Here is a 27,684-nt window from a genome sequence, read left to right as displayed (position 1 = left end):
TATGAGTTTAAGCTACAGATATTATCATGTTGGAAGTCTATACATCAAACCTCATATCTTGAGACTATGGGTTCAGGCTACAGATATTTTCATGATAAGAGGGCTATACATTAAACCTCATATCTTGAGACTCAGTTCAGGCTACAGATGTTATCATGATAGAAGTCTATACATTAAATCTCATATCTTGAGACTATGAGTTCAGACTACAGTTATTATTATGATAGAGGTCTATATATTAAACCTCGTATCTTGATAAGAGGTCTATACATTAAACCTCATATCTTGAGACTATGAGTTCAGGCTACAGATATTATCATGATAGATGTCTATACATTAAACCTCATATCTTGAGACTATGAGTTCAGACTACAGTTATTATTATGATAGAGGTCTATATATTAAACCTCGTATCTTGATAAGAGGTCTATACATTAAACCTCATATCTTGAGACTATGAGTTCAGGCTACAGATATTATCATGATGGAGGTCTATACATTAAACCTTATATCTTGAGACTATGAGTTCAGGCTACAGATATTATCATGATAGAAGTCTATACATTAAAATTCATATCTTGAGACTATGAGTTCAGACTACAGTTATTATTATGATAGAGGTCTATATATTAAACCTCGTATCTTGATAAGAGGGCTATACATTAAACCTCATATCTTGAGACTATGAGTTCAGGCTACAGATATTATCATGATGAAGTTCTATACATTAAATCTCATATCTTGAGACTATGAGTTCAGACTACAGTTATTATTATGATAGAGGTCTATATATTAAACCTCGTATCTTGATAAGAGGTCTATACATTAAACCTCATATCTTGAGACTATGGGTTCAGGCTACAGATATTTTCATGATAAGAGGGCTATACATTAAACCTCATATCTTGAGACTCAGTTCAGGCTACAGATATTATCATGATAGAGGTCTATACATTAAACCTCATATCTTGAGACTCTTAGTTCAGGCTACAGATATTATCATGCATTATACCTCATATCTGGAGACTATGAGTTCAGGCTACATATATTATCATGATGGAGGTCTATACATTAAACCTCATATCCTGAGACTATGAGTTCAGTTTAAAACAAAAGTGTGTAAAATAGTTCTCATGTTTTAAGATTGTGATTTTAGTATATGTATATGTTTTCAATGACAGAAGTCTGTAAAGCCTATCCACATAGCTCCATAGGGAGAGTGCAGATCTATGGATCACGTGTCGTGAGTTCAGACATTGTGCCTGAAATCAATCATCCTCCACCTCTGATTCATGAAGGGAAGTTGGCAGTTACTTGCGGAGAACAGGTTTGCGCTGGTACAGAATCCAGGAATACTGGTTAGGTTAACTGCCCGCCGTTACATAACTGAAATATTGTTGAAAAATGGGGTTGAACCAAAAACAAACAAAGACCTCATTTCCTGAGAACAGATGTTCTCAGGTCTGTACAGCAGAAGTAATTTCTTGAGGTTGTGACTTCAGTCCTTTCAATGACAAAAGGGAAGTTGTCACTTTTAATATTAATGGAGAACAGGCTTGTAATGTCACTTTGTCACTTTAATATTTGTGGAGAAAAGTTTGGAATATCACTTGTATGGTATTCAGGAACCATGTAGAATTACAAACAAACTTAAGATAACTGACACACAGTTAGACAATCTGACTTACCGTTACTATCCTCGTACTTGAATTGATTATAACTTCTAACAGCTTTAAAATATGAAATTTGATAAAATATGAAGTGGTTTAATGAGGTGTAATAAGCTCTACTTTTCTAAATATAATAAGTTATAATAATTTAAGGTTTAGAAAGTGCAGCAAATTGTTATTACTTGAATGGCTGTTATTTCTATTTTTTATCTACTTTACATTTAATATTCGTTACTTGGGATTATTTGATATAATAAGTTTATGTATAAAAGTAAAATAAAGGGTATTGTATATGGCTGTTTTCACTTTGCTTAGGACTTCTGGATGAGGGTGCTGATTGGAGAGTTACTTAGGTGAATTCAGTAATTAAACACTTTGAACATGTAGAGATTGTATCCAGTTTTAAAAGGTTGGTAACTAGACTAGCTGATTTTCTTGCTGCAGGGCATTTCTGACACTTGTATATATTTATCCTTTAGCTCACTGCTGAGGTCTGTTACTTATTATACCCCTGAATACATATACATTATTGGAGTCCAGCTTTTTGCCTGTTTGTCCATAATTAGTCAATTATATACTTTTTTACCAACGGGAAGATCTTCATAAAACTTGCATCAATATTTAACCCCATCAAGACATGTGCAGAGTATACAAGAGTACCACCTTTTGAGTGTATCTATGTTCTGTCACATAGTGACAAGGTGAGCTTTTGTGATCACCCTTTGTCCGTCGTCTGTGCGTCCGTCAGTCAACAATTTCTTGTCTGCACGATAGTGGTTTCATTTATGATTTTATTTTAACCAAACTTGCACATAACTTGTATCACCAAAAGATCTCGGTTCCTTTCTTGAACTGGCCAGATCCCATTATGGGTTCCAGAGTTATGGCCCCTGAAAGGGCCAAAATTAGCTATTTTGACCTTGTCTGCACTATAGCAGCTTTATTTATAATTTGATTTTTACCAAACTTGCACACAACTTGTATCACCATAAGATCTCGGTTCCTTTCTTGAACTGGCCAGATTCCATTACGGGTTCCAGAGATACGGCCCCGGAAAGGGCCAGAATTAGCTATTTTGACCTTGTCTGCACAATAGCAGCTTCAGTTATGATTTTATTTTAACCAAACTTGCACACAACTTGTATCACCACAAGATCTCGGTTCCTTTCTTGAACTGGCCAGATTCCATTATGGATTCCAGAGTGATGGCCCCTGAAAGGGCCAGAATTAGCTATTTTGACCTTGTCTGCACAATAGTAGCTTCATTTATGATTTGAATTTAATCAAACTTGCACAAAACTTGTGTCACCATAAGATCTTGGTTCCTTTCTTGAACCGGCCAGATCCCATAATGGGTTCCAGAGTTATGGCCCCTGAAAGGGCCAAAATTAGCTATTTGACCTTGTCTGCACAATAGCAGCTTCATTTATGATTTGATTTTAACAAAACTTGCACATAACTTGTATCACCACAAGATCTTGATTCCTTTCTTGAACTGGCCAGATTCCATCATGCGTTCCAGAGTCGTGGCCCCTTAAAGGTCCAAAATTTGCTATTTTGGCTTTTGCAGCCATATAGAGACTTCATTTATGGTTTGATTTGATTCAAACTTCCAAAATATCTTCAACAACAATAAATCTTGGATTCCATGACGAATCTGTCAGATCGAATTGTAGGTTCCAGAGTTATTTTATATCTGATTACCTCCCCTGATTGTAATCAAAATGGATTTACTTGAAATTTTATTATTGTCATTAGTTGGACTGAGACAATCAGGGTAGATAACTACGGACTGATTTTATGTCAAATTACCTCCCAGTATTTCAAATTAAAATGGCTATATCTCCATAACTAATGAAGATACTGATCTTATATTTCAATTATGTCAACAGATGGACTTGAACAGTCAGTGAAGATACATATTGACTGAATTTATGACAAATTACCTCCCTTTATTTCTTATCTAAATGAAAACACCTTAGCAGCTTCTAATGAGATTGGTTTGAAACGTTATTTATGTCTTCCATGGTAAGAAATAGTCATATTAGATAACTCTTGATTGAACATTTATCAATATGAATACTTTACTAATATATTGTTGTATAGGCTTGTACTCTGTATCTTCTACATGCATATACCAATGCATGATTACCTCCCCTTATTTTAATAAAAATGGATTTATCTCGGTAAATATTTATAGAACTCATTTGAAATTTCATTATTGTCTTTAGTTGGACTGAGGCAATCAGGGTAGATAGCTATGGACTGATTTTATGTCAGATTACCTCCCTTTGTTTCAAAATAAAATGGGTGTATCTCAGTAACCAATGAAGATGCTGATTTGAAATGTCATTTGTGCCATCAGATGGAGTCGGACAATCGGGGTAGATAACTTTTGACTGAATTTATGACAAATTACTTCCCTTTATTTTATGTAAACGAATATATCTCAGCAGCATCTAATGAGATTGATTTAAAATCTTATTTAAGTTTTCCAGGGTAAGGAATAGTCATGTTAGTACAAAAATGCAGCATTTGAGCCTAGGACCCTACTAGGTCAGAAGGGACTGTTACAAGAAAATGTTTATCCTGATGATATTTAACCCTTAGCCTGCTGCAGGCGAATTTAACAGCCTTTGCAAACAGCTTGGAACCAGATCAGACGCTGATTAAATCGGCGTCTGATCAGGTTCCAAGCTGTTTGCTACTCTGACAATATTTCTTCCAATTTTGGAGCAAATTGAATGAACTTTACAATTTTAGCAGACAACATTTCCAGCAGACGACAGTTTATCTAGCATGCTAAAGGTTAATGTGTATGCCTATGTGCTCTATGTCAAAACTTGATCATATCATTTTGAGCATTGATACCCTGGTGAGCGATACAGAGCCATCAGGGCCCTCTTGTTATTGATAGGAATAAACAGATAATTTTTTCCTAAAAACTCACTAGAATTCTGCATTTGATTATGAAATAATCATCTGATTCAAGGATTCACCCAACCCACCAACCTAAAATTGGCAAGCATATATTTTGGAAAACTTACAATTCAGATATTATAGACCATTTCAACAGAAATAAATTCTGCTGGTTGTGCTTGTAAAGCTGGTATTGGTAGTTTTATATTAAGCCAAAGTCCAGGAGACCCACTCTCTCTTAGTTATACAAGATATTTTGCTTCTTTTCCCTTTCTCTACCCATCAGACTGCTTGTACCTTGCATTAAGTCTAAGTATTTATCTAAAAGCAATCATTAAAAATATAGGTGAACTTTATCAGATATTTTTGCTTGAATTTACATCAGATAAGCCCCACAGGTGTGTATAGGGTATTAACCTATTAGGCCCAAAGGCCTAGGCTTGCACATGATTTTCACAGGCATATTTTAATCATTATATTAATAAGTCCAAAATGGGGGAGATTGTATCTCCAGATTTACATCAAAATGCACCAGAGCTACATGTATCATTTAAAATTTTACAGAGGAAGCATTCCCCCATACCCACTATTCATTTTTAGCTGGCTTAGTGCACTTATGGCGCATTTATCTTTTAGGTATCAATCAATCATATAATTTATATAATTATGTCTTAAAAATCTACTTTTTTATGTATGTATATATAAATACATAACAAAGTAGATTTTTAACCATTTTGCTTACAGATTTATATGACAGACTGTTCAAAATTAGGAGATATAATTTTAGTCAAACTACTTCTTATCAAAAATTTAATCAAAGAGATTTTCATTTAGCAATTTCATGTGTACTTAAGCAAATTACTCTATGCAGAAGGTATATCTTTATCATGCTTATTAGTGTTTGAATAACAGAAAACATTTTTTAAAAAGTGTTATTCAGTCGGCTAAACACTTTCAAGCGTTTGACAAATCCTTGCTATCGCCCGATTTCTCATTCTTATTAAATGGCCTCACAACACAGCGAAGTGATGTAGTTCCATTAGATTGTCTCTAATTTCAAAGAGTTCATTGATCGAATGAAGTTCATTTATGTCAATCCTATTTGCTATGACCAATATACAATGTAATCTGTCAAATTTATGACTTGTAATTGTGCATTACTCGAATAAAGCCATGTATTTTCTTCCGCGGTAACTCATTAAGCATAAACACGCATAACGATTCTGCGGGATTTGAAAATACATTTGTGCATATGATTATGGTGACGAATTTTATGCCCTTTTGTCACAAAATAGCAAATATGATGTTCACAAATTCAAATAAAACTGCATATTAACTTATTAGCCAAATTATCCATTTGTTACCCTGTCCGTTTCAAAAAATAATCTTTAAAATCATTGCGCAAATAACAAATTTATTGCGCTGTGCATTTTATGAATTGCACAGGCTTACCAAGCTTGCGTAACATCCAGCGAAAGACAAAATATAGTTCCAGAACATACTGCTAGTATTTTATTGAGTGGGTACCTCTGAAAGCATTGGAATGTCTCTTGTCAAAGAGTTTACCACATCGATGAAATTAAATTATGATAGCTTCATTTTAAATGACCCGAATAAGATATGTGCAGTACGTTAATTCTTCCGCGAGACTTCGCGGATGAATCCTAACTACATTCTGGACACTTGTCGAACACGCATGACCTGTTTATAACAACGCTTCTACGACTTTGCGTGGGTTGAATTTTGCAGTCAGTAAACGGATAAATTATTGGAAGAAGAAGCTCTTACTGGTTTGTTTAATTACTACTGATATTAAAAATGATTTTATTTCTTATTTTTCGAGAAATAAACAAATCGGCGAAACATTAAATTGTATTTTCTTGTAGTTTTTGAAATCGAAAGTAGATCGTCTATGTTTTGGCTGCTTTGACAAATCAAAACAACTTTTTTATGAAAAGATTTAAATAAGAGGTAATTTAACCATAAACTTTAATGTCAGATACTGCCAATTGCTGCTAAATGTCTTCGTATCATCACAATTTGTAAAACATATTGTTGAAACTGGAGAAAAGTGTAATCGTATCCGGATATAATATTTTGGGTAAATATCGAGCTGTGTTATGAAATTTTAACATTCAAGTAAGACATGATAGATATTATTGTAACAGAAATGATTCTAGAATTTATTTTTATAACACCTACATATAATCTATATCAGACTCATATTCTAGTCCTGAGGCATGATCTGAAAGTAAAAAGATGAATTTAAGTGACAGTCATTCATACTTTGGATATTGTAATACTAGAAAGAATCTAGGTAATATTTAGAAATTGAAACATAAGATTTTCAGTTAAAATCGCACCAAAGGCTGTATCAAGGGTCTACATATTCAAAAATTTCTTGTGGTGATACCCCAAACCCTACTTGCAGGAGGGGGTATCCTCCCACACCCTTCCCCCATATTGCCACTTTACAGTTTGATACATTTGCCCTTTTACCACCTGCCGCAATGCCCATTTCAAAATCTGACTGCAATTTAAAGCGGAAAGAAACACCCCACACCCACCCTGCTACCGACCACGTAAAAATGGCTCAAACATTTTTCAGCCCAGTCTGGGCCTGTCTGTCTACATGAATCAAAATGGATAATTGAAAGTGCATGGACTTCGGGATTACAGACATGATTTTGAAGGCGTTAACAGGTCTGAAATAGAATAAATGATGGTTTTAACTAAAAAAGAACTGCATTTATTAACATCGGTTACAAGTTATATATTGACACTCAGCAACATTTACATACATGTATCTCTAAACGCAAAAGTAAGTATACTTTAAATTGACATCACTTATAATATGATTGAACAATACCTAACATATGACAAGACTATCGCCAGGCCCATTATAATATCTGTAAAATATCAGTTCTTTCGTCCATCCGTTACAAATTGTATATGGCAATCCGCGCTGTAAAATTTTAATATATAAATTGTCATATTCAAATTTTATAGTGCGCGAATATATACCAGCCGATAATTGCCTCTTTTGGCAATGCCGGAGGCAAATGTTTACTGGAAAATATATATAGTCATGGGCAGTATCTTAGTGTCAGCTGTCAAATTGTAGTTTGTACTTTCAACATTTTTATTTCTGCAAACCACTCTCCAATTTTAGAGAAATATATCGGGTTTAGATACTTGTATAATGTCAATCAAAGTTTTACTAGGCATCGACCCAATGTTCATTTCATTTATTGTAACAAATCTCTCTTTAGTTGGGGAAAAAAACTAAAAACAAACTGAAACTGGTAGACTATACTGTCAGTACATCAATCATTAGCCGACTCGGGCCCTTCAGGCCTTTGATTTTTTGGTTTTGGTTTATTCTGAAAAAAAAAAATTCTGACCTTCAAGTTATGAAAACAGACCCTGTACACCAAGAAACATAACTCTGTCCTACTTTTTGCAAGACTTATGGCCCCTTTTGGACTTAGAAAATATCAGATTTATTGGTTAAGTTTTATGTTTAGGTCAGGTTTTCTCCTAAACTATTCAAACTATTGCTTTGAAACTTGCAACAGTTGTTCACCCATCATAAGCTGACTATGTACATCAAGAAACATAACTCCATCCTGCTTTTTGCAAGAATTATGGCCCTTTTTGGACTTAGAAAATCATGGGTAGGACAATTTTTCTATTATACAAAAAAAAAATCAGATGAGCGTCAGCACCCGCAAGGCGGTGCTCTTGTTATATTTGGTACAAGTTTCCTTAGTAAGTAGAAAGTCTTTCGTGTTTAGTACACCATTATCTCCAAGGTCAAAGTCACATTTGGAGTTCAAAATTTTATAGAAATGGTTCCCTTTTAGAACATAGCTCTTCCATCAAGGGATATATATAGATCAGGGTACAAATTTTCTACATTACAAGACACCCAGAATTGAGACCCATAACTCAAAGGTCAAGGATAACCTTGGAGCTTTAAGAATAACAGCCTCTGTTAGTGTCACAGTCCTGTAGAAAGGGATTTTTGATATTTCTTTGCAAAAATGCTGCCTGTAGCAATACCTGTTGCTTCAATGTCAAAGGAAATTTGATGATATCTTTGTGTCTGAACCATATATGCCTAGTGATGTTAATATTGTCCTCCAAATGAGATCCACCCAGGCAAGAAGTTCAAGGTCAAAATCATATTTAAAGGTTAAACGGTTAATCCTGTTACTTATCCCTTAAATTTACAGCACATAAGTTCCAGTGTCAGTGTATTGCGCAGCATTACTAAACTAATTGTTCAAACCTAGATGAAATGTTAAGGTGGATCCATCAGTTACTGTTGCATTCTTTATATTTGAATATATAGATTTAATACAGGATTTATATACCCTCATGTATTTTCCCCCATATTAAAACCACAGTTTGACAGTTGATGAGACCATCTGTTGCTACAATTTATCATGATCAGTGATTGTTATCTGTTATATCAGAATGAGATATCAAGCTGTACTGGTCTCCCCCACTGAACCAGATGATAGTAGTCTGTTCCTTTTTGTTTGCATGGGGTTAGGGGCAGGAAGGTAATGCAGGTACAGAAAAGCCAAAAGTTGTAAGGCTGTTGTAAGTTGTTTCAATGAACGAACCTTCAAAATGTTTGTCAAAGAAAAAGGCATATTGGTTCACTTTCTACACCAGACTATTATTTCATTTATATTACTGTCAACATGCAGTTGTTTCATATTTAGTGAATGCTGTCAGTCTTTTGTGTTGCAGCCAGATATGTCAAAAATAGAAGTACATGTATGTGTTAAGTAACCAGCCTCTCATTTTTCTTAAGGTACAAGGATATAGAAACTTCAATTATATCTAGCACTTTCCTGTTAGAACTAGTTTAGCGATTTGATATTAAAGCCTATTAAGTAATTTCAGTTTTGGCATTTTGTTGCTGATCAATAATAAATACTAGGGACCTGGCAAATAACTGTTGCCTTGGGGAATTGTCCCGGTTTCTAACCCACAGTGTAATAGCTAGATCTATTGTCCAGTCACTGTTAGCATTTAAACTTTCTAACTCTTGCTGATCATAAATATGACATGGTAAGACAATTTATGTCCTATACAATTGAACTTATCGAATATTTTCATAAGAAAAGACCGTCAGTCGCTGGCAGTGTAAAACTATTATGAAATATAACAGGATATATTATTGGAGATTAAAAACTACAAAATGCCTGAAAGATCTACTTTGAAAGTGAAGTGTTATACTACAGTGTTTATCAGAACGTATAAAAGAAAACATACTATACTTTAAATTGTGATCATCTTTATGTATGGGGAAAAATTTTATTGATGTCAAAAGTTAAACTTTTTAATTGTTTCGAGGTTTTATTTGGTGGTTTTATGTTTTCATATACCGAAAAGGAATTTTGATTTTGCTGTTTTACAACAGACTTAAATGGCGGATATTTTCCAGTTGATCAAGTGATCTTGAATACAGATGGCTTGTATAATATTACATTGTATAGAAATTCCTACGCATGTCATTTAATTTATACACACATAATAACAGTTTTTGTATGCAAAACGCGTGGAATGTAAATAAATATTGAAATATTTTGTGCAGGATGTAGAATGTAATATAGAGGAGAAATATATTGCACTGGACAGGAATTGCAACAAAGTATCTTTAAAAGTTTTGCAGACAAGTTGTAAGTTTCCAGTATTATGTACTTTGTATTGAATATAAAATAAATGACTTTTTATTATATATTATACCTATATTTCTTCACTGATTATTCAGTACTTCAATGATTGTAATGCATTTTTTGTCAAGTGTCGTAATTATTGAAATTTGCATTTTTGAATTCATTGAAAAATGATTAGTGGGCAGATTCTTTGAACACTTTAAATTGTTTGGATACATCCTGTTTTCATGACATGCAAAAAACTGTATCCTGATATACCCATTCCAGAAATTCATTATATCAGAAATAAAAATCTACCTGTCTAGTTAGAGAATTAAATGAAAAACCTGATGAAAGGAAGGATGTTTCATCTTTGTAAGTACAGTATATATATATAGATATTGTTTACATCAATTTGTTTTAAAAGGTTATAAAAAGATTATAAAATAGGAAAGTTGTATGACCATAATTATTACATATGCGAACTACCCATATTGTAAATTAACAGACATACTGTATATGGTATTGACCTTTATAAAGCTACTGAAATAAACTGTTGTCACCTGATATATTTAAAATTTAGATAGGTTTATAAACCCATCAAGTATGGTGATATTCATATACCCATGATGTACCTCACTTCATCATTGACATTCTGTCGCAAAAATAGATTTAATTGGATGGCAAATTTTCAAGTCCTTTATGAAGAATGAATAAGAAGAAATTGTGGCAGTATACTAGCTTTTACCCCTTTCAGTAACTGAATAAGGTTGACATTTGGTGTATTATAAAGCAGGTTTATTTCAGTATCTTTATTAATTGGTGGAATTCAGTACTTTCAGTTAAACTTTCATATATTCATGTGAATACGCAGTTTTGAACATTTTTGTTTAGACTTGTCCATTGCACGGGTCATCATCATCATCGGGTCCATGTCTCAAACAATTTTAAGTGTTTTTTCATTGCTCCTGTGGTTTGAGCTTGTTTCATTAAAAAAGTTTGTATGAAATGTCCAATCACTTTGTCATTTTCTTGTGTATATACATTACCTGGACATAGTAGGTACCTGTTAAATTAGATAGAATTTATGATCAAATCAGTGTACATTATAGGCCTCAAGGACCTTTGCTAAGACAACACTTCAGACTGTTTAACATTGTTGTAGGTTATTTTGATTAGATATTCTGTTTGACAATTTACAATGATTTGAAATTGGTTTTGAAGAAAGATTAATATTTTTTTTATACACACAATAAAGTCAAATAATATTATGACAGGACATAACCACCTTGTGTAGGAATAATGAGTCTCTGATAGCTTATTAAAAATCAAAGTAAATACTCAGAAGATCTTAATGGGAATTGTAATAATGAGTTAGATAGTTAGACTTTATTTCCTCCAAAAATGAAGAGCATATCATATATAGAAACAACATTTGTGTGAATATTTACAAACAACACTGTTATATGTATGTAACATAATGTACATGCAAAGAGCAATATGTGTGTTGGAAAATTCAAAACAAAAGGGGAAATAGTTTTATTAAGATTTTAAAATTGCTTCTTTAAAATGCTTGTACATGAATAATCTACATATGAATAAAGTCACAACAGGAAAACGGAACTGTTCATTTAATATATAGCCTTCATTCAGTGAATGGAAGCTCATAAACATGTTCTAACACTGTGCTGCAAACACTTGTGACATAATTAAATTGTATCACATTTTCCAATGCAGAAATATTGATATACACTGGAGGCATGTACAGCACCGTATTGTAATAGACAGGTACTTTTGATCTAAAAGTGTTATTAAAGACCTGCTTCGGTCCTACCTTTTAACCTTAAATTGTCACTGAAAAAGCATGAAAATCCTGACTGTGAACAGTGACGCTTGTCAAAATAGAGTGTATTTTATATAAAATTCTATACAAAATACCTGTGGTTTTGCGTGCTAGTGTGGCGCGTGGCCTTTAACTGTTACCTATTGTAATCATGGGTTGCATACACACAATAGAATTTGAATAGCAGCGGAGCAGGGCTTTAATGCAAGAACTTTAATATTTACCTAAATATAGTCTTCTGGTTTTACAGTTGTAAAAAAAAAAACAACAGTTCAAATTTGTCATAGATATTGTCTTGTTATATTGGCCAGGTTCTTAGAATAAACTGTTGTCCCACATTGTTCTGATGAATTGCCAGGTTCTGATCAGTTGCCAGGTTCTTATGAATTGCCAGGTTCCGATCAGTTGCCAGGGTCTGATCAATTGCCAGGTTCTGGGAAAAACGGTTATCCTAGTTCATCCTAGTTTAGTGGCCTGTTCTGCAAAAACAGATATACCAATAGCTGTTGATACATTGGCTAGGTTCTGGGAAAACCAGCTATACCTGTTTGATAGATAATCCAGGTTTTGGAAAAACCAGTGATGCCAGTTTGATTTGTCAGCTAGGCTCTGGGAAAAACAATTGTACCTGTTTGATAAAACAGTTACATTTGTACACTCATTTGATATATCAGCCAGGTTCTGGGACAATTGTGCCAGTTTGATATATGTGCCAAATTATAGGAAAAACAATTGTACCTGTTTGATATATGTGCCAAATTATGGGAAAAACAGTTATATCTGTTTGATAGATAAGCCAAATTATGGGAAAAACAGTTATATCTGTTTGATATATGTGCCAAATTATGGGAAAAGCAGTTATATCTGTTTGATACATGTGCCAAATTATGGGAAAAACAGTTATATCTGTTTGATATATGTGCGAAATTATGGGAAAAAACAGTTATACCTGTTTGATATATGTGCCAAATTATGGGAAAAACAGTTATATCTGTTTGATAGATAAGCCAAATTATGGGAAAAACAGTTAATACCTATTTGATATATGTGCCAAATTATGGGAAAAACAGTTATATCTGTTTGATATATGTGCCAAATTATGGGAAAAGCAGTTATATCTGTTTGATATATGTGCCAAATTATTGGAAAAACATTTACAGTACAATCGCGATCCTACGAAAAGCCAAGGGACCAGCCGTTTTTTTCGTAATATCGCATTTTCGTTAGAGCGTAGCATAGGAAGTTTCGCTATATAGCACCTTAATATCTATATACGTAACCCATGATATTTAAACATGTGATTTTCATATAGGAGTACATGTATATCAATTTTATATGTACATCTGGGTTTACTACAAATCTTATTTGAATCTGAACTCAGATCGTATGTAGAATGTAGAACGGGTTGTTTTTTTTCTTCACTTTTTATTCACTGTACATAAAACATACGAGGGGTGTTCAATAAATACCCGGAAAAGTGCTCTCGTTTCTTTATTTCTAGTCTCATTTTGCTAAAATTTGAAAATATGACAGATATGAATATACTGAATTCAAATTCCTACATAGCAGATTTCAGAACATGCACACTATTTATTTGTCGTCTCCTAGGCAACGCCATCAACTTAAAAGCGGCCCAACGTCATTATGATGCTGTCATATCACACTCAATTAATCAATACTACTCGTGATTACCATTGATTCAATGTTTATTACCATTAAATGCATTTTACACCTTCCTAAGAATAAATAAATACTGTTCATATGATGTTCCTGTCGTATTGAAGAAATTGGACATTGAACTGATGCACTACCAAGGAGCTCTTTAATTAATTAAATGTGACTGAACGTTATTTTTCATGTCTGTAACACAAGTCGTCAGCAATATTCTCCTGACCACTTTTAAACATCACTTCCCACTAATAAAATTTTGTTTTCTTCAGGGTATTGTCCCTTAAACCTTTTTCAGCATAGCATTTGTCTCTTTCCTTGACTTTCGATTCAAAACACAAAATGTTATCTCACATCTCCGTTCATCACTGATTTTCAAGCGACGACCAACTCAATTTGCCTGCTAAATATTTTAATGATGTCACATTTATAATTTGACGTTATTGGCGTAATGCTTACTTTTCATATCAATATTCACCCAGTTTAAGAAAAGGTAGCTTGAAAAATAGGTAAGTGGCAAGTAATGTTTTAGCGCATGTAAAACAGAAAAAGAGACAAAATTGGGCTGGATGATGTCACATGACGTTGCCATGGGGACTCGCATTTACTTATTATTTATCCAAAGAAAATCTAATTTTGACATATCAACTCAGTATTCCCTAGTCTACATTTTGTAGCATTTTCATTTATTTTTGATGATACCATAAGAATTGAGAGCACTTTTCCGGGTATTTATTGAACGCCCCTCGTATACAGGGTACATTGTTGCACGAGAAAAAATCGCAATTGCATATTCCGATACCCTCAGCTACCCTTTACCAATTGTTTGGTATAATAAAACGACAATATACAGACGATCAGGACTTAAATATTGTTTTATTTTCTTTATGCAGTGATTGTTTGAGACGTATAGATATCGAAGCAAGTGTGACTTGTACGCCATCTGATCGGATAGTTATAGGAGAAAAAAAATAACCACTAACCTGTGCATAGTGTATAGCGTATGTGTTTCGAATTTAGTTACCAAGTTTTCACACTTTAATCACTGTTCATGCCCAGCTAAATGATAGTGACACTTTCCACTCTAAAGCATAGAAGGTGTGAAAACTTAGACGATACATTCGTAAAATCGCAACTAAAACAAGTTGAAAACAGGCTTTAAGGGCATAACAATACATTTGTAGGAGCGCATTTTTTGTAAAATCACGACTTTGTTACATAGAAATAAGAAGGAAAGCAGCCGGGACCACAACACCTTTTCGTAGAACACCGGTATTTCGTTAAATTGCGATTCGTAGCACTGCGAATGCACAGTATATCTGTTTGAGATTTAATCAGATTTTGGGAAAAACTATTGTACCTGTTTGATATATCTGCCTGATTCTGGGAAAAACTATTGTACCTGTTTCATATATCTGTCAGGTTCTGGGGAACACAGGTGTACCTTTTTGAAAAATCTACCAAACTTTGGGAAAAATAACAGTTATACCAGTTTGATAGATGAGCAATGTTCTGGGAAAAACAAGAATGCCAGTTTGATTCTTTGGCCAGGTTCAGGGGAAACAGCTGTACCTGTTCAATATATCAACCAGGTTAGAACAGTTATACCAGTTTGATATATCAACCAACTGTTAAACCCGTTTGATAGCCAGGTTCTGGGAAAAAGAGTCATACCAGTTTTATATATCTGCCAGAGTCTTGGAAAAGCATTTATGCCTGTATGATACATTGTTTTTGTTCTGGAACAATCAATTTAACCCGTTTGTTTACAGGGAAGAACAGATATACCGGTGTGATATATCAGCTAGGTTCTGAGAAAAAAAAAAAAACAATTGTAAACACTGTCTCAGGTTTCCAATGGATAGTTGGTTCCTTTTTAGCTTGACAATTCAAAGAATAGGTAGAGCTATTGGACTCACCCATGCGTTGGGGTCCTCGTTAGCATCTGCATCCCCGATTTGGATAAGATTTTGTATATTAAGCTAGTATCTCAGAAACACTTAATGTGAATGGATTGAAACATCACACACTTATTCACAGTGATAAACTGACTTACACTAAACAGGTTATATAACTCTATTTTGCATTCTTACAAAATTATGCCCCTTTTTTGACTAAGCAATTTTTGGTTAAGATTTTGTATGTAAGCCAGTATCTAAGTATCCACTAATGGGAATGGATTGAAACTTCATAGTGATGACCTGACATGCATTGTACAGGTTCCATTTTCACAAAATTATCCCTATCTTTAGTGCTACTGGCTTTATTTTTTAAAGGACTTGAACTTTGAAGTTCACTGATCAAATACTAAAATACCCCCAGCTATGTTTATCTGCTTGTAATAGCATAAATTATTGCTTGGATTAAAGGTTTTAAAATATATAAACTAATGGTGTGTTTAATTAAGAGGTAATTGACTTCTGCAAATGAGAATTATGACAAAAATGTTGTAAAATATATATGTAGAAACATTTTGTTTCCTCCAGCATAATGGCCTTTGTTTTTATTAGCTTGACTATTCGAAGAATAAGTAGAGCTATCCTACTCACCACGGTGTCGGCGTCACACCTTGGGTTAAGTTTTTCGTACCAGTTCACATTTTGACCAAGTCTTTTGAGATAAAGCTTTGAAACTTTCAACACTTGTTTACCATTATCATGGCCAGTTATAGGCAAGAGCACATAACTCCATCAAGGATTTTGGCTGAATTATGGCCCGTTTTGACTTGGGAATCATGGTTAAGTTTTTTGTACCAGTTCATATTTTGACAAAGTCTTTTGAGATAAAGCTTTGAAACTTTCAACACTTGTTTACCATCACCATGTCCAGTTATAGGCAAGAGCACATAACTCCATCAAGGATTTTGGCTGAATTATTGCCCTTTTTGACTTAGAAATCTGGGTTAATATTTCGTACCAGTTCACATTTTGACCAAGTCTTTTGAGATAAAGCTTTGAAACTTTCAACACTTGTTTACCATTATCATGGCCAGTTATAGGCAAGAGCACATAACTCCATCAAGGATTTTGGCTGAATTATGGCCCGTTTTGACTTGGGAATCATGGTTAAGTTTTTTGTACCAGTTCATATTTTGACAAAGTCTTTTGAGATAAAGCTTTGAAACTTTCAACAGCTGTTTACCATCACCATGTCCAGTTATAGGCAAGAGTACATAACTCCATCGAGGATTTTGGCTGAATTATGCCCCCTTTTGACTTAGAAATCTTGGTTAAGTTTTTCGTACCAGTTCATATTTTTTGTAAAGTGTTTGACATATGGCTTTGAAACTGTTATCACTTGTTTAGTATAATAGTCTCTATCTGTAGGAAAGAGAACATAACTCTGTCATCTATTTTGGCTGAATTATGGCCCTTTTTGGACTTTGAAATTGGTTCTGTTTTCATACAAGTCCATGTTTTGTCAAAACTATTTGACATATGGCTTTTAAACTTTGAACACTTGTTTATCATTATGATTTCCATCTGTAGGCAAGAGTACATAACTATTTTGACTGAATTATGGCCCTTTTTGGACTTTGAAATTGGCTGATATATTGCCATTTAGTGCAAGACTTTTCGAAATCAAAGTAATACAGGAACATTGTTTGTCTAATCTATTTATTTCTTTTGTCTGAATATCCGTGGAAATATTTTGACCCCATTCTTCAATCAATTCTTCGAATAGTCGAGCGCGCTGTCATCAGACAGCTCTTGTTTCCGTATCTGTTCTGTGATGCAAGCATACGAGTACTTGCATACTGTATTTAAATTACAATCAATTTTGCCTTCACAAATCACTGTACATGTTTTTATATTTTCTGTTTTCAGATGATGAAGTTTGACAAAGCTGTAAATCTATGAATTGACAGAAAATAGTTTGACACAGACTGCTTTGGTGTCAGTGTGTGTTAAAGAGTGTACCAGCACCAACCAAACAACTGCCTCTACAAATACATAGTAAATATTTTCTAGAAATATGAAGTGCATTTAGGGTAGCTGGTAATATATTCATACTGTTGTTGTGACGACAGATTCAAATGATTTCAGCTACAGTGACCTGTCTTGTCAGTCTGTATGTGAGAATTTGCATCTGGTCTTTACCTTTCTAACACCCTTGAAGCATATTTATGAAATCAAGGCAGTGTGCATAACTCATGCCACAATCGTGCCAGCTCAAGGTCATGGCTGAATGTCAAATGTTAAAGCCTTGGATTTCATCTCTGGTCCTTATCTTGTTTAACCGTTGGAAGAATATTTATGAAACTTTGATTTCAAGCTGATCTGATAAATGACATTTTAGAATTTATTCTTCAGTTTCACTGTACAAAGGTTTAAGGTCACAACTTAAGGTAAAACATTAAAATTTTATAAGCTTTGAACTATGGCCCTAGTCAGATCTTCTAGTCAAAATACTTGGCCCATGTAACATTTGTGCTAGCACAAGGTCAAGGTCATCCCTGAAAGCAGCTTAAAAGATCTAACATGTCTACTTGGATTGGTGATTGGTGATAATTTAAGGTTAATATTGGTGCACTTCCACTCTATATCAGTTATTACCAAACGGATTTGATTCAAACTTAAAGTAGTTGTTCCACATCATCACCTACATCATATGACACAAGTTCCATAATTCTGGCACCAATTTTTCATGAATTATGTCCCCTTATTACGTAGAATTTTAGGTTAATTTTGAAACATTTTCACTCTATCTCGTGTTATTACAGAAGAGATTTGGTTCAAACTTAAAACAGTTGTTCAACATCATCACCCACATCATGTGACACAAGGGTCATAACTCTGGCAACACATTTTTCATGAATTATGCCCCCTTTTTACATAAATTTTCAGATAAAGTTTTGATGCACTTTGACTCTGTATCTGTTGTTACCAAACGGATTTGATTCAAACTTAAATAGTTGTAGCACATCATCACCGACATCATATGACACAAGGGCCATAACTCTAGCACCAATATGTCATGATTTATGCCCCCTTTTTAATTAGAATTTCTGGTTAATTTTGATTTAATTTCAGTTTATCTTTGTTATTACTTAAAGAATTGGATTCAAACTTAAAATAGTTTTTCCACATCATAGTTCTCATCATATGACACACAAGGTCCATAATTCTTACACAAATATTTAGTGACTTATGTCCTCTTTTTACTTAGAATTTCAGTGTAATTTTGATGTTGTTAATCCCCCGCAGTGGCTGAGGGATTATAGGAATGGTCTGCACCCGTCCGTCCGTAACAAAATCGTGTCCGGTCCATATTTCCTAAACCCCTTGAAGGATTTTCATGAAACTTGGGTCAAATGATCACCTCATCAAGACGATGTGCAGAACCCATGAGTCAGCCATGCCGGCTCAAGGTCAAGGTCACAACTTAGGGTAAAAGGTTTCAGCCTTCCATTTTGTGTCCGCTCTATACCTCCTAAACCCCTTGAAGGATTTTCATGAAACTTGGGTCAAATGATCACCTCATCAAGACGATGTGCAGAACCCATGAGTCAGTCATGCCGGCTCAAGGTCAAGGTCACAACTTAGGATCAAAGGTTTTGAGCCTTCCATTTTGTGTCCGCTCTATATCTCCTAAACTCCTTGAAGGATTTTCATCAAACTTGGGTCAAATGATCACCTCATCAAGGCGATGTGCAGAACTTATGAGTCAGCCATGTCGGCTCAAGGTCAAGGTCACAACTGAAGGTTTGAGCCTTCCATTTCGTGTCCGCTCTATATCTCCTAAAACCCCTTGAAGGAATTTTATAAAACTTGGGTAAAATGATTACCTCATCAAAACGATGTGCAGAAATTATGAGTCAGCCATGCCAGCTCAAGGTCAAGGTCACAACTAAGGGTCGAAGGTTTGAGCCTTCCATTTTGTGTCCACTCTGTATCTCCTAAACCCCTTCAAGGATTTTCATCAAACTTGGGTCAAATGATCACCTCATCAAGAACTCATGTGTCAGCCATGTCAACTCAAGGTCAAGGTCACAACTGAAGGTCAAAGGTTTCAGCTCTGTATCTCCTAAACCCCTTGAAGGATTTTTATGAAACTTGGGTCAAATGATCACCTCATCAAGACGTTGTGCAGAATTCATGAGTCAGCCATGTCAGTTCAAGGTCAAGATCACAGCTAAAATCAAAGGTTTACCCTTTCACTATCCATAGCAGTGGCGGGGGATTAAGCTGTCTTTCAGACTGCCTTGTTTTTTTTTGCTATATCTCAGTAGTTACTAAATTGGATTTTATTCAAACTCAAAACAGTTGTTCCACATGGTCACCTACATCATATGACGCTGTGTTCATGATGCTGGCACACAAATGCTATGAGTTATGCCCCCTTTTTACGAGAATTTCAGGTTAAAGTTGTGATGCACTTCAGGTTCAATAACTCCTTTTTGGACTTTTGTATTCAGTCAGGTAACATACTTTAGTGACAAAAATGTTGGATGTTGCTGTCCTCCCACAACTGTCGCTTTGAACATTTCTAACATTTATACCCTGTTCACACTAGCAGATCGGTTTTATTCTTATCAGGCACTAATTGGCTGTGATTGACATTTAAAACCCATCAAAATATAATCTAGTTTGCATCCACACTAGGCAAAGAAATGTGGTTTAAATATATACATGCAATGTTGGAAGTTAACAAATATCTTACAATAAACAAAAAAGGTTACAAAGAATTGAGGCTAACAGAAACAAGAAGGGGTCATCAATATTTAAACTTCTGTGTTCATCTAAGAATTTCTGTTCATTCCATCTATTGTCCATTTTGAGCGTCAGCATGACTCCATATCGCAATTTAATGTTTTTGTTTCAACAACAGTCCAATTACTTTTGCCAGCCACAGCATCAATTGTTTGATACAAAAGAGAAACACGTGGTATTCTTCCTCCAAAAGGTAAGATTTGTGGATTTGGGATTGTAAAACCAGTTATAACCCACATTTGCATTCACATTTGTAAAATAATGTAGCATTACTTTTTAATGTAGTATTAAAACCACCTCCCGAGGTAGTTTTAATGCTACATTACAGAAACCACTTGACCGTTACAAAATTCACGTTTTACACCACATATAGTGTGGACGCAAACCAGTTTGAAAAATAAACCCAAGTTAATGTAGGATTAAAAACGTAGTCTGAACACAGTATTAGTCTACATGAAAATTCATTTATCTGGTAAGCAATATAAAATAGTGAAGCTTGTAAAAATATTTGACAATTTTATTGTCAGTGCAAACATTCCAAGCACTTCAAAATTGTAAGAAACACACAACCTTTATTATTGTACATATTTATGATGACTCTGTTATCACCTTGTCTTTGGGTATTTTGAACATACAAGTGAGGTGGGAATGTTTACATATAGTCTGTCAGCGATTAAAGCAGCATGCCTCTAGATTTGGCTAAAAAATAATCTTTCAAATTGAAGTTTTGGTCATATTATGAACATTAGAATATGAATTTTTGTTTTTAAAATATTTTAAAAATTCCAAATCAAGAAAAAAAGATGACTGCATCAGGAATAGAACCCCGGACCGCCGCGGCAATAAAAACATTTTCCCGTCATCGTAACCAATAGTGTTATAGCTGAAGTAGTGAATAATGACTTCAAAATATAGAGATATTTATAATCGAGACAGTTTACCTAGAGTAAAAGCGTGACAAACGCATTTCGATTTTCATCGTAAAAAGTAGTAAAAACAGCAAATTCTCATGTGTTTCCATGATATAAAGTTTGTCAGTAATTAAGTTTTAAAGCCTTCTTAAGAAATATAGCATTTATTTCAAGATATCTAAAATAAAAATATTTTTTTTGTTGTCGAACGATCTGGAGGCATGCCGCTTTAAAGTTACTGAAGAGGATTTACATAAAAATTGATGAATGGCAATAGGTTAAAGTGTTGAGTATAAAAAAAACTGAATTCTAAAATTAATTCCAATCCAGTGATTTAATTTTTTTGCCCCCCTTCATAGAAGGAGGGGTATATTGTTTTGCAGATGTCGGTAGGTTGGTATGTAGACAAGTCAGTTTCCGGATGATAAATCAAGAATGCTTGGGCCTAGGATCATGAGAGTTGATAGGGAGGATGGTAATGACCAGCAGATGACCCCTATTGATTTTGAGATCAGTAGGTCAAAGGTCAAGGTCACAGTGACCCAGAACATTTAAACAGTTTCCAGATGATAACTCAAGTGTGCTTAGGCCTAGGATCATGAGAGTTGATAGGAAGGTTGGTCATGAGTAGCAGATGACCCCTATTGATTTTGAGGTCAAGGTCAAACTGACCCGGAACAGTTAAATGGTTTCCGGATAAAAACTCAAGAATGCTTGGGCCTAAGATCATGAAATTTGATAGGGAGGTTTGTCATGACCAGCAGATGACCCCTATTGATTTGAGGTCAAAGGTCAAGGTCAAACTGACCCTGAACAGTTAAACCGTTTCCAGATAAAAATTCAAGAACGCTTGGGCCTAGGATCATGAAAGTTGATATGGAAAGTTCAAGGTCACAGTGACCCAAAACAGTTGAACTGTCTCCATACAATAACTTGAGAACGCTTGGGCCTAGGATCATGAAAGTTGATAGGGATGTTAGTCATGACCAGCATATGACCCCTATTGATTTTGAGGCCAGTAGGCCAAAGGTTAAGGTCACAGTGACCCAGAACAGTTAAACCATTTCTGGATAACTTGAGAATGCTTGTGCCTAGGATCATGAAAGTTGATAGGGTAGTTAGTCATGACCAGCATATGACCCCTGTTGATTTTGAGGCCAGTAGGCCAAAAGTTAAGGTCACAGTGACCCAGAACAGTTAAACCATTTCTGGATAACTTGAGAATGTTTGGGCCTAGGATCAGGAAATTTAATAGGGAGGTTTGTCATGACCAGCAGATGACCCCTATTGATTTTGAGGTCAGTAGGTCAAGGGTCAAGGTCACAGTAACCCAGAACAATAGAACTTTTGTGTAAGCCCGCCAGCTTAGCTCAGTTGGTCTATGGATCGTGGGGTCGCGAGTTCGATCCCCGGGCGGGGCTTATGTTCTCCATGATGATTTGAAAGAAGACATTGTGTCTGAAATCATTCGTCCTTCACCTCTGATAACTCATGTGGGGAAGTTGGCAGTTACTTGCAGAGAACAGGTTTGTACTGGTACAGAATCCAGGAACACTGGTTAGGTTAACTGTTCCTTGTGCAGTTACTGAATGCATCAAGGCTACGAGCTCTTGTTCATTTTTAGCTCATCTGATTTTTTGAAAAAAAATGATGAGTTATTGTCATCACTTGAGCGGTTGTTGGCGTCGGCGTCGGTGTCGGCGTCGGCGTCTGCGTCGGCGTTGCCTGCTTAAGTTTTATGTTTAGGTCAGCTTTTCTCCTAAACTATCAAAGCTATTGCTTTGAAACTTGGAATACTTGTTCACCATCATAAGCTGACCCTGTATAGCAAGAAACATAACTCCATCTTGCTTTTTGCAAGATTTATGGCCCCTTTTGTACTTAGAAAATATCAGATTTCTTGGTTAAGTTTTATGTTTAGGTCAACTTTTTCTCTTAAACTATCAAAGCTATTGCTTTAAAACTTGCAACTCTTGTTCACCATCATAAGCTGACCCTGTACAGCAAGCAACATAACTCCATCCTGCTTTTTTCAATAATTATTGCCCCTTTTGGACTTAGAAAAATCATTTTCTTGGTTGAATATTATGTTTAAGTCAACTTTTCTCATAAACTATCAAAGCTATTGCTTTAAAACTTGCAACAGTTTTTCACCATCATAAGTGGACACTGTACATCAAGAAACATAACTCTATCCTGCTTTTTGCAAGAGTGATGGCCCTTTTTAGACTTAGAAAATCATGGGTAGGACAATATTTCTATTATACAAAAAAAATCAGATGAGCGTCAGCACCCGCAAGGCGGTGCTCTTGTTTGTCCAAATAGTAACTTTGCAATTTAACAAAACTTGATTTAATGATAGATCGCAAAGTGCATGAATAATAGTCTTTACTGGTTTTTAGATATTTCCCTTTTTTGCTCTTTTTTTAAATCTGATTTGTAATTATGTCTCCTCCAGGAGACATATTGTTTTTGCCCTGTCTGTCTGTCTGTCCGCCCGTCCGTACGTCACACTTCATTTCCGAGCAATAACTGGAGAACCATTTGACCTAGAACCTTCAAACTTCATAGGGTTGTAGGGCTGCTGGAGTAGAAGACCCCTATTGTTTTTGGGGTCACTCCGTCAAAGATCAAGGTCACAGGGGCCTGAACATTGAAAACCATTTTCGAAAAATAACTAGAGAACCACTTGACCTAGAATGTTGAAACTTCATAGGATGATTGGTCATGAAGAGTAGATGACCCCTATTGATTTTGGGGTCACTCCGTCAAAGGTCAAGTTCACAGTGGCCTGAACATTGAAAACCATTTCCGATCAATAACTAGAGAACCACTTGACCCAGAATGTTGAAACTTCATAGGATGATTGGTCATGCAGAGTAAATAACCCCTATTGATTTTGGGGTCACTCCGTCAAAGGTCAAGGTCACAGGGGCCTGAACATTGAAAACCATTCCCGATCAATAACTAGAGAACCACTTGACCCAGAATGTTGAAACTTCATAGGATGATTGGTCATAAAGAGTAATTGACCCCTATTGATTTTGGGGTCACTCCATCAAAGGTCAAGGTTACAGGGGCCTGAACATGGAAAACCATTTCCGATCAATAACTAGAGAACCACTTGACCCAGAATGTTGAAACTTCATAGGATGATTGTACATGCAAAGTAGACGACCCCTATCAATTTTGGGGTCACTCCATTAAAGGTCAAGGTCACAGGGGCCTGAACATTGAAAACCATTTCCGGTCAATATCTTGAGAACCACTTGACCCAGAATGTTGAAACTTAATAGGGTGATTGGTCATGCAGAGTAGATGACCCCTAATGATTTTGAGGTCACTCTGTGAAAGGTCAAGGTCACAGGGGCCCGAACATTGAAAACCATTTCCGGTCAGTAACTTGAGAACCTCTTGACCCAGAATGATGAAACATCATAGGATGATTGGTCATGCAGAGTAGATGACCCCTATCGATTTTAGGGTCACTCTTTTAAAGGTCAAGGCCACAGGGGCCTGAACATGGAAAATTATTTCTAATCAATAACTTGAGAACCTCTCGACCCAGAATGTTGAAACTTCATAGGATGATTGTTCATGCAGAGTAAATGACCCCTATTGTTTTTGGGGCCACTCCGTTAAAGGTCAAGGTCACAGGGGCCTGAACATTGATAACCAGTTCTGATCAATAACTTGAGAACCACTTGACCCAGAATGTTGAAACTTCATAGGATGATTGAACAGGCAGAGTAGATGACCCCTATTGATGTTGGGGTCAGTCTGTTAAAGGTCAAGGTCACAGTGGCCTGTTCATGTAAAATCATTTTTTGGAAATAACTTGAGAACCACTTGACCTACAATGTTGAAACTTAATAGGATGATTGGACATGCAGAGTAGATGACCCCTATTTATTTTGAGGTCACTTGATCAAAGGTCAAGGTCACAGGAGCCTGAACAGTGACTTGAGAACCACTAGGCCAAGAGTGTTGAAATTTAGCGGGATGACTGGACATGCCAAGTAGATGATCCCTATAGCGGGATGACTGGACATGCCAAGTAGATGATCCCTATTGCAGCCAACCATCAGTGTCTCTTTGATTTTTGCTCCTGACTCCTATTGACTTCTTGCCTATAGGACTTTGCTTTGGGGGAGACATGCGCTTTTTTACAAAAGCATTTTCTAGTTCTTGTATAAATTTTAAAATGAAATTCTCCCTTATGCTTAATATTTACACTATTTTGTCTAGCAGTAACATTGATGGCAATGATAGAAAGTGCAGATCTAGAACTGTAATCTGTAACTCTTTTACTAATTCTCACCCTTTTTAGCTTGCCTGTTGGTTAAGTGTACTATTTGGTCTAAGTAAGTTGAACCATTTCTGGGAATGGATTTAAACTTCACATGCTTCTTCACTGTGATAACCTGACAATTCCATGTTACTGTTTTGCATTTTTAGCTCATCTGATTTTTTTAAAAAAATGATGAGTTATTGTCATCACTTGATCGGCGTCGGCGTCTGTGTTGGCGTCGGCATTGCCTGGCAAGCCTCGGGTGGATAAACCTTTCTCCAACTCCGTGGATAAACTTAAGTTAAGAAAGACAGTAACCTAATATTCTCTATTTTTCTTTTTTCTTTTGTCAGGTAATTGCAATGGATTAATTCTTCAAAGATGTGAAATGACTACAAAGATGTAATATGGTGTTAAAGAGTTACCATTATTTAGTGTGAAACACTGGAGTACCTTACACAAAGGAAGGTAATAAGGTTGGCATTTTACCCTACAGGTGATAGCTTTACACCAATCATAGTATTTAACATTACACCTGCCTATTTCATCAGGAGTTTCTTTTCAGATGTCATAAATTTTTACATACAGTATTGGATCCAATAATGTTGCCTTCATTCAACAATTTTTTTTATGTTGATAAAAGATGAATGGATTGGAGATATATGAAAGAGTTCAGTATTGCTTTTCTGAAACTAGTTTGGGTATTTAACTTTGTCATGAGGTCAGATGGGTGAAAAGTCCTAAATATTTATCAAGGACTGAAAATCAAACCTGCTGCCAAATTCTTGAAAAATGGAGCAAATGTGGAAGTTCTTTGCAAAGGAATAATTTGGATTAGATACAAAGATAAAATGCATTCTTGTTAAAATGTTGGAAGAAAAATCAGATGACTGGAAAACAGAACCTGCAAGGAAATAATCCTGAAAAATGTCACTGAGTGAAGTAATTATTCCTTGTGACCTTTTACTAGCTGACTATTAGGAATAATGATAGGAGCAGTATAACAGTATGTAGTTTACTGCAGGGAACCAGTTTGTTATTACATATGGTTGTTCTTTAGTAGACTGACAGGTACTGATTTTCAATATGGTGTAATATTATTCCTAACAAGTGAGTCATTTGTGGTAATTAAATTTTCTTAACTTGCAGTAGGTTGCCATCACTAAGGATGGGGAAGTCAATGAATTTGAACAATTTATCACCTGAGGAGGCCCAACAGATCCTGAAAGTTATACAGAAAGATTTTGAACTGAGACAGAAAGAAAGGGAAAGATTAAGGTAAGTTTAACTGATTTTCATTATCCTTACTCCCGCTGTAATCCGAGAAAAACAATTGGGAGAACATTCATAGTTGCTGCTTCATCCAGTAAAACTGTCAAACTAGTTTGTCTGAAGTAATTCAATGATATTTGTATAAAAGATCAGTAACTTGACATGCATTGTCAGTATTCTTAAAAAAAAGTCTGTTTTCAAGTTCCATGGGATGAAAATGTCCTTTTGAAATATCAAACTACTTTTTATGCCCCCGGCATCTACTGATGCAGGAGGCATATAGTGATCATCCTGTCCGTCCGTCCGTCCGTTCGTTCGTCCGTCCATACGAGGTTAACCAAATGGGACCGTTTCATCTAGCATCAATACCCTTTACTAGAATGACTTGATACTAATGCAGATGTAACCTGTGACCATTCCTCATCTTCAGACATCACCTGACCTCAGTTTGACCTTGACCTCATTTTGGACTTAGGTTGCTTTATATGGGCCGTCTCTTGGTTAACCAAATGGGACCGTTTTGTCTAGCATTAAAACCACTTACAAGAATGAATTGATACTAATACAGATGTAACCTGTGACCATTCCTCATCTTCAGACATCACCTGACCTCAGTTTGACCTTGACCTCATTTTGGACTTAGGTTGCTTTATATGGGCCATCTCTTGGTTAACCAAATGGGATCGTTTTGTCTAGCATTAATACCACTTACAAGAATGAAT

General features: G+C 35.3%; 1 protein-coding gene across 9 annotated transcripts in view; it reads left to right on the top strand.

Annotated features, from left to right (window-relative positions):
* Nucleotides 1-9,823: 9,823 nt before the first annotated feature.
* LOC123538683 (titin homolog) overlaps nucleotides 9,824-27,684 on the top strand; it is a 130,349-nt gene continuing 112,488 nt past the window's right edge. For 5 of the 9 annotated variants that reach the window (XM_053530197.1, XM_053530199.1, XM_053530198.1 and 2 more), the window contains exons 1-3: nucleotides 9,825-10,288; nucleotides 17,603-17,731; nucleotides 26,840-26,968. In XM_053530197.1, coding sequence (XP_053386172.1) covers nucleotides 26,859-26,968 — 110 coding nt within the window. In that variant the 5' untranslated portion in view covers nucleotides 9,825-10,288; nucleotides 17,603-17,731; nucleotides 26,840-26,858. Of the gene's footprint in view, nucleotides 10,289-17,602; nucleotides 17,732-26,041; nucleotides 26,159-26,839; nucleotides 26,969-27,684 lie in introns of those variants that run through there. The other 4 variants (XM_053530193.1, XM_053530194.1, XM_053530190.1 and 1 more) reach the window with 2 other exon arrangements.

This window comes from Mercenaria mercenaria, chromosome 18 (assembly GCF_021730395.1).
Source record: "Mercenaria mercenaria strain notata chromosome 18, MADL_Memer_1, whole genome shotgun sequence".
Classification (NCBI taxonomy): domain Eukaryota; kingdom Metazoa; phylum Mollusca; class Bivalvia; order Venerida; family Veneridae; genus Mercenaria; species Mercenaria mercenaria.
Note: the sequence above shows the minus strand (reverse complement) of the source record. Positions and strands in the feature narration are given on the sequence as shown.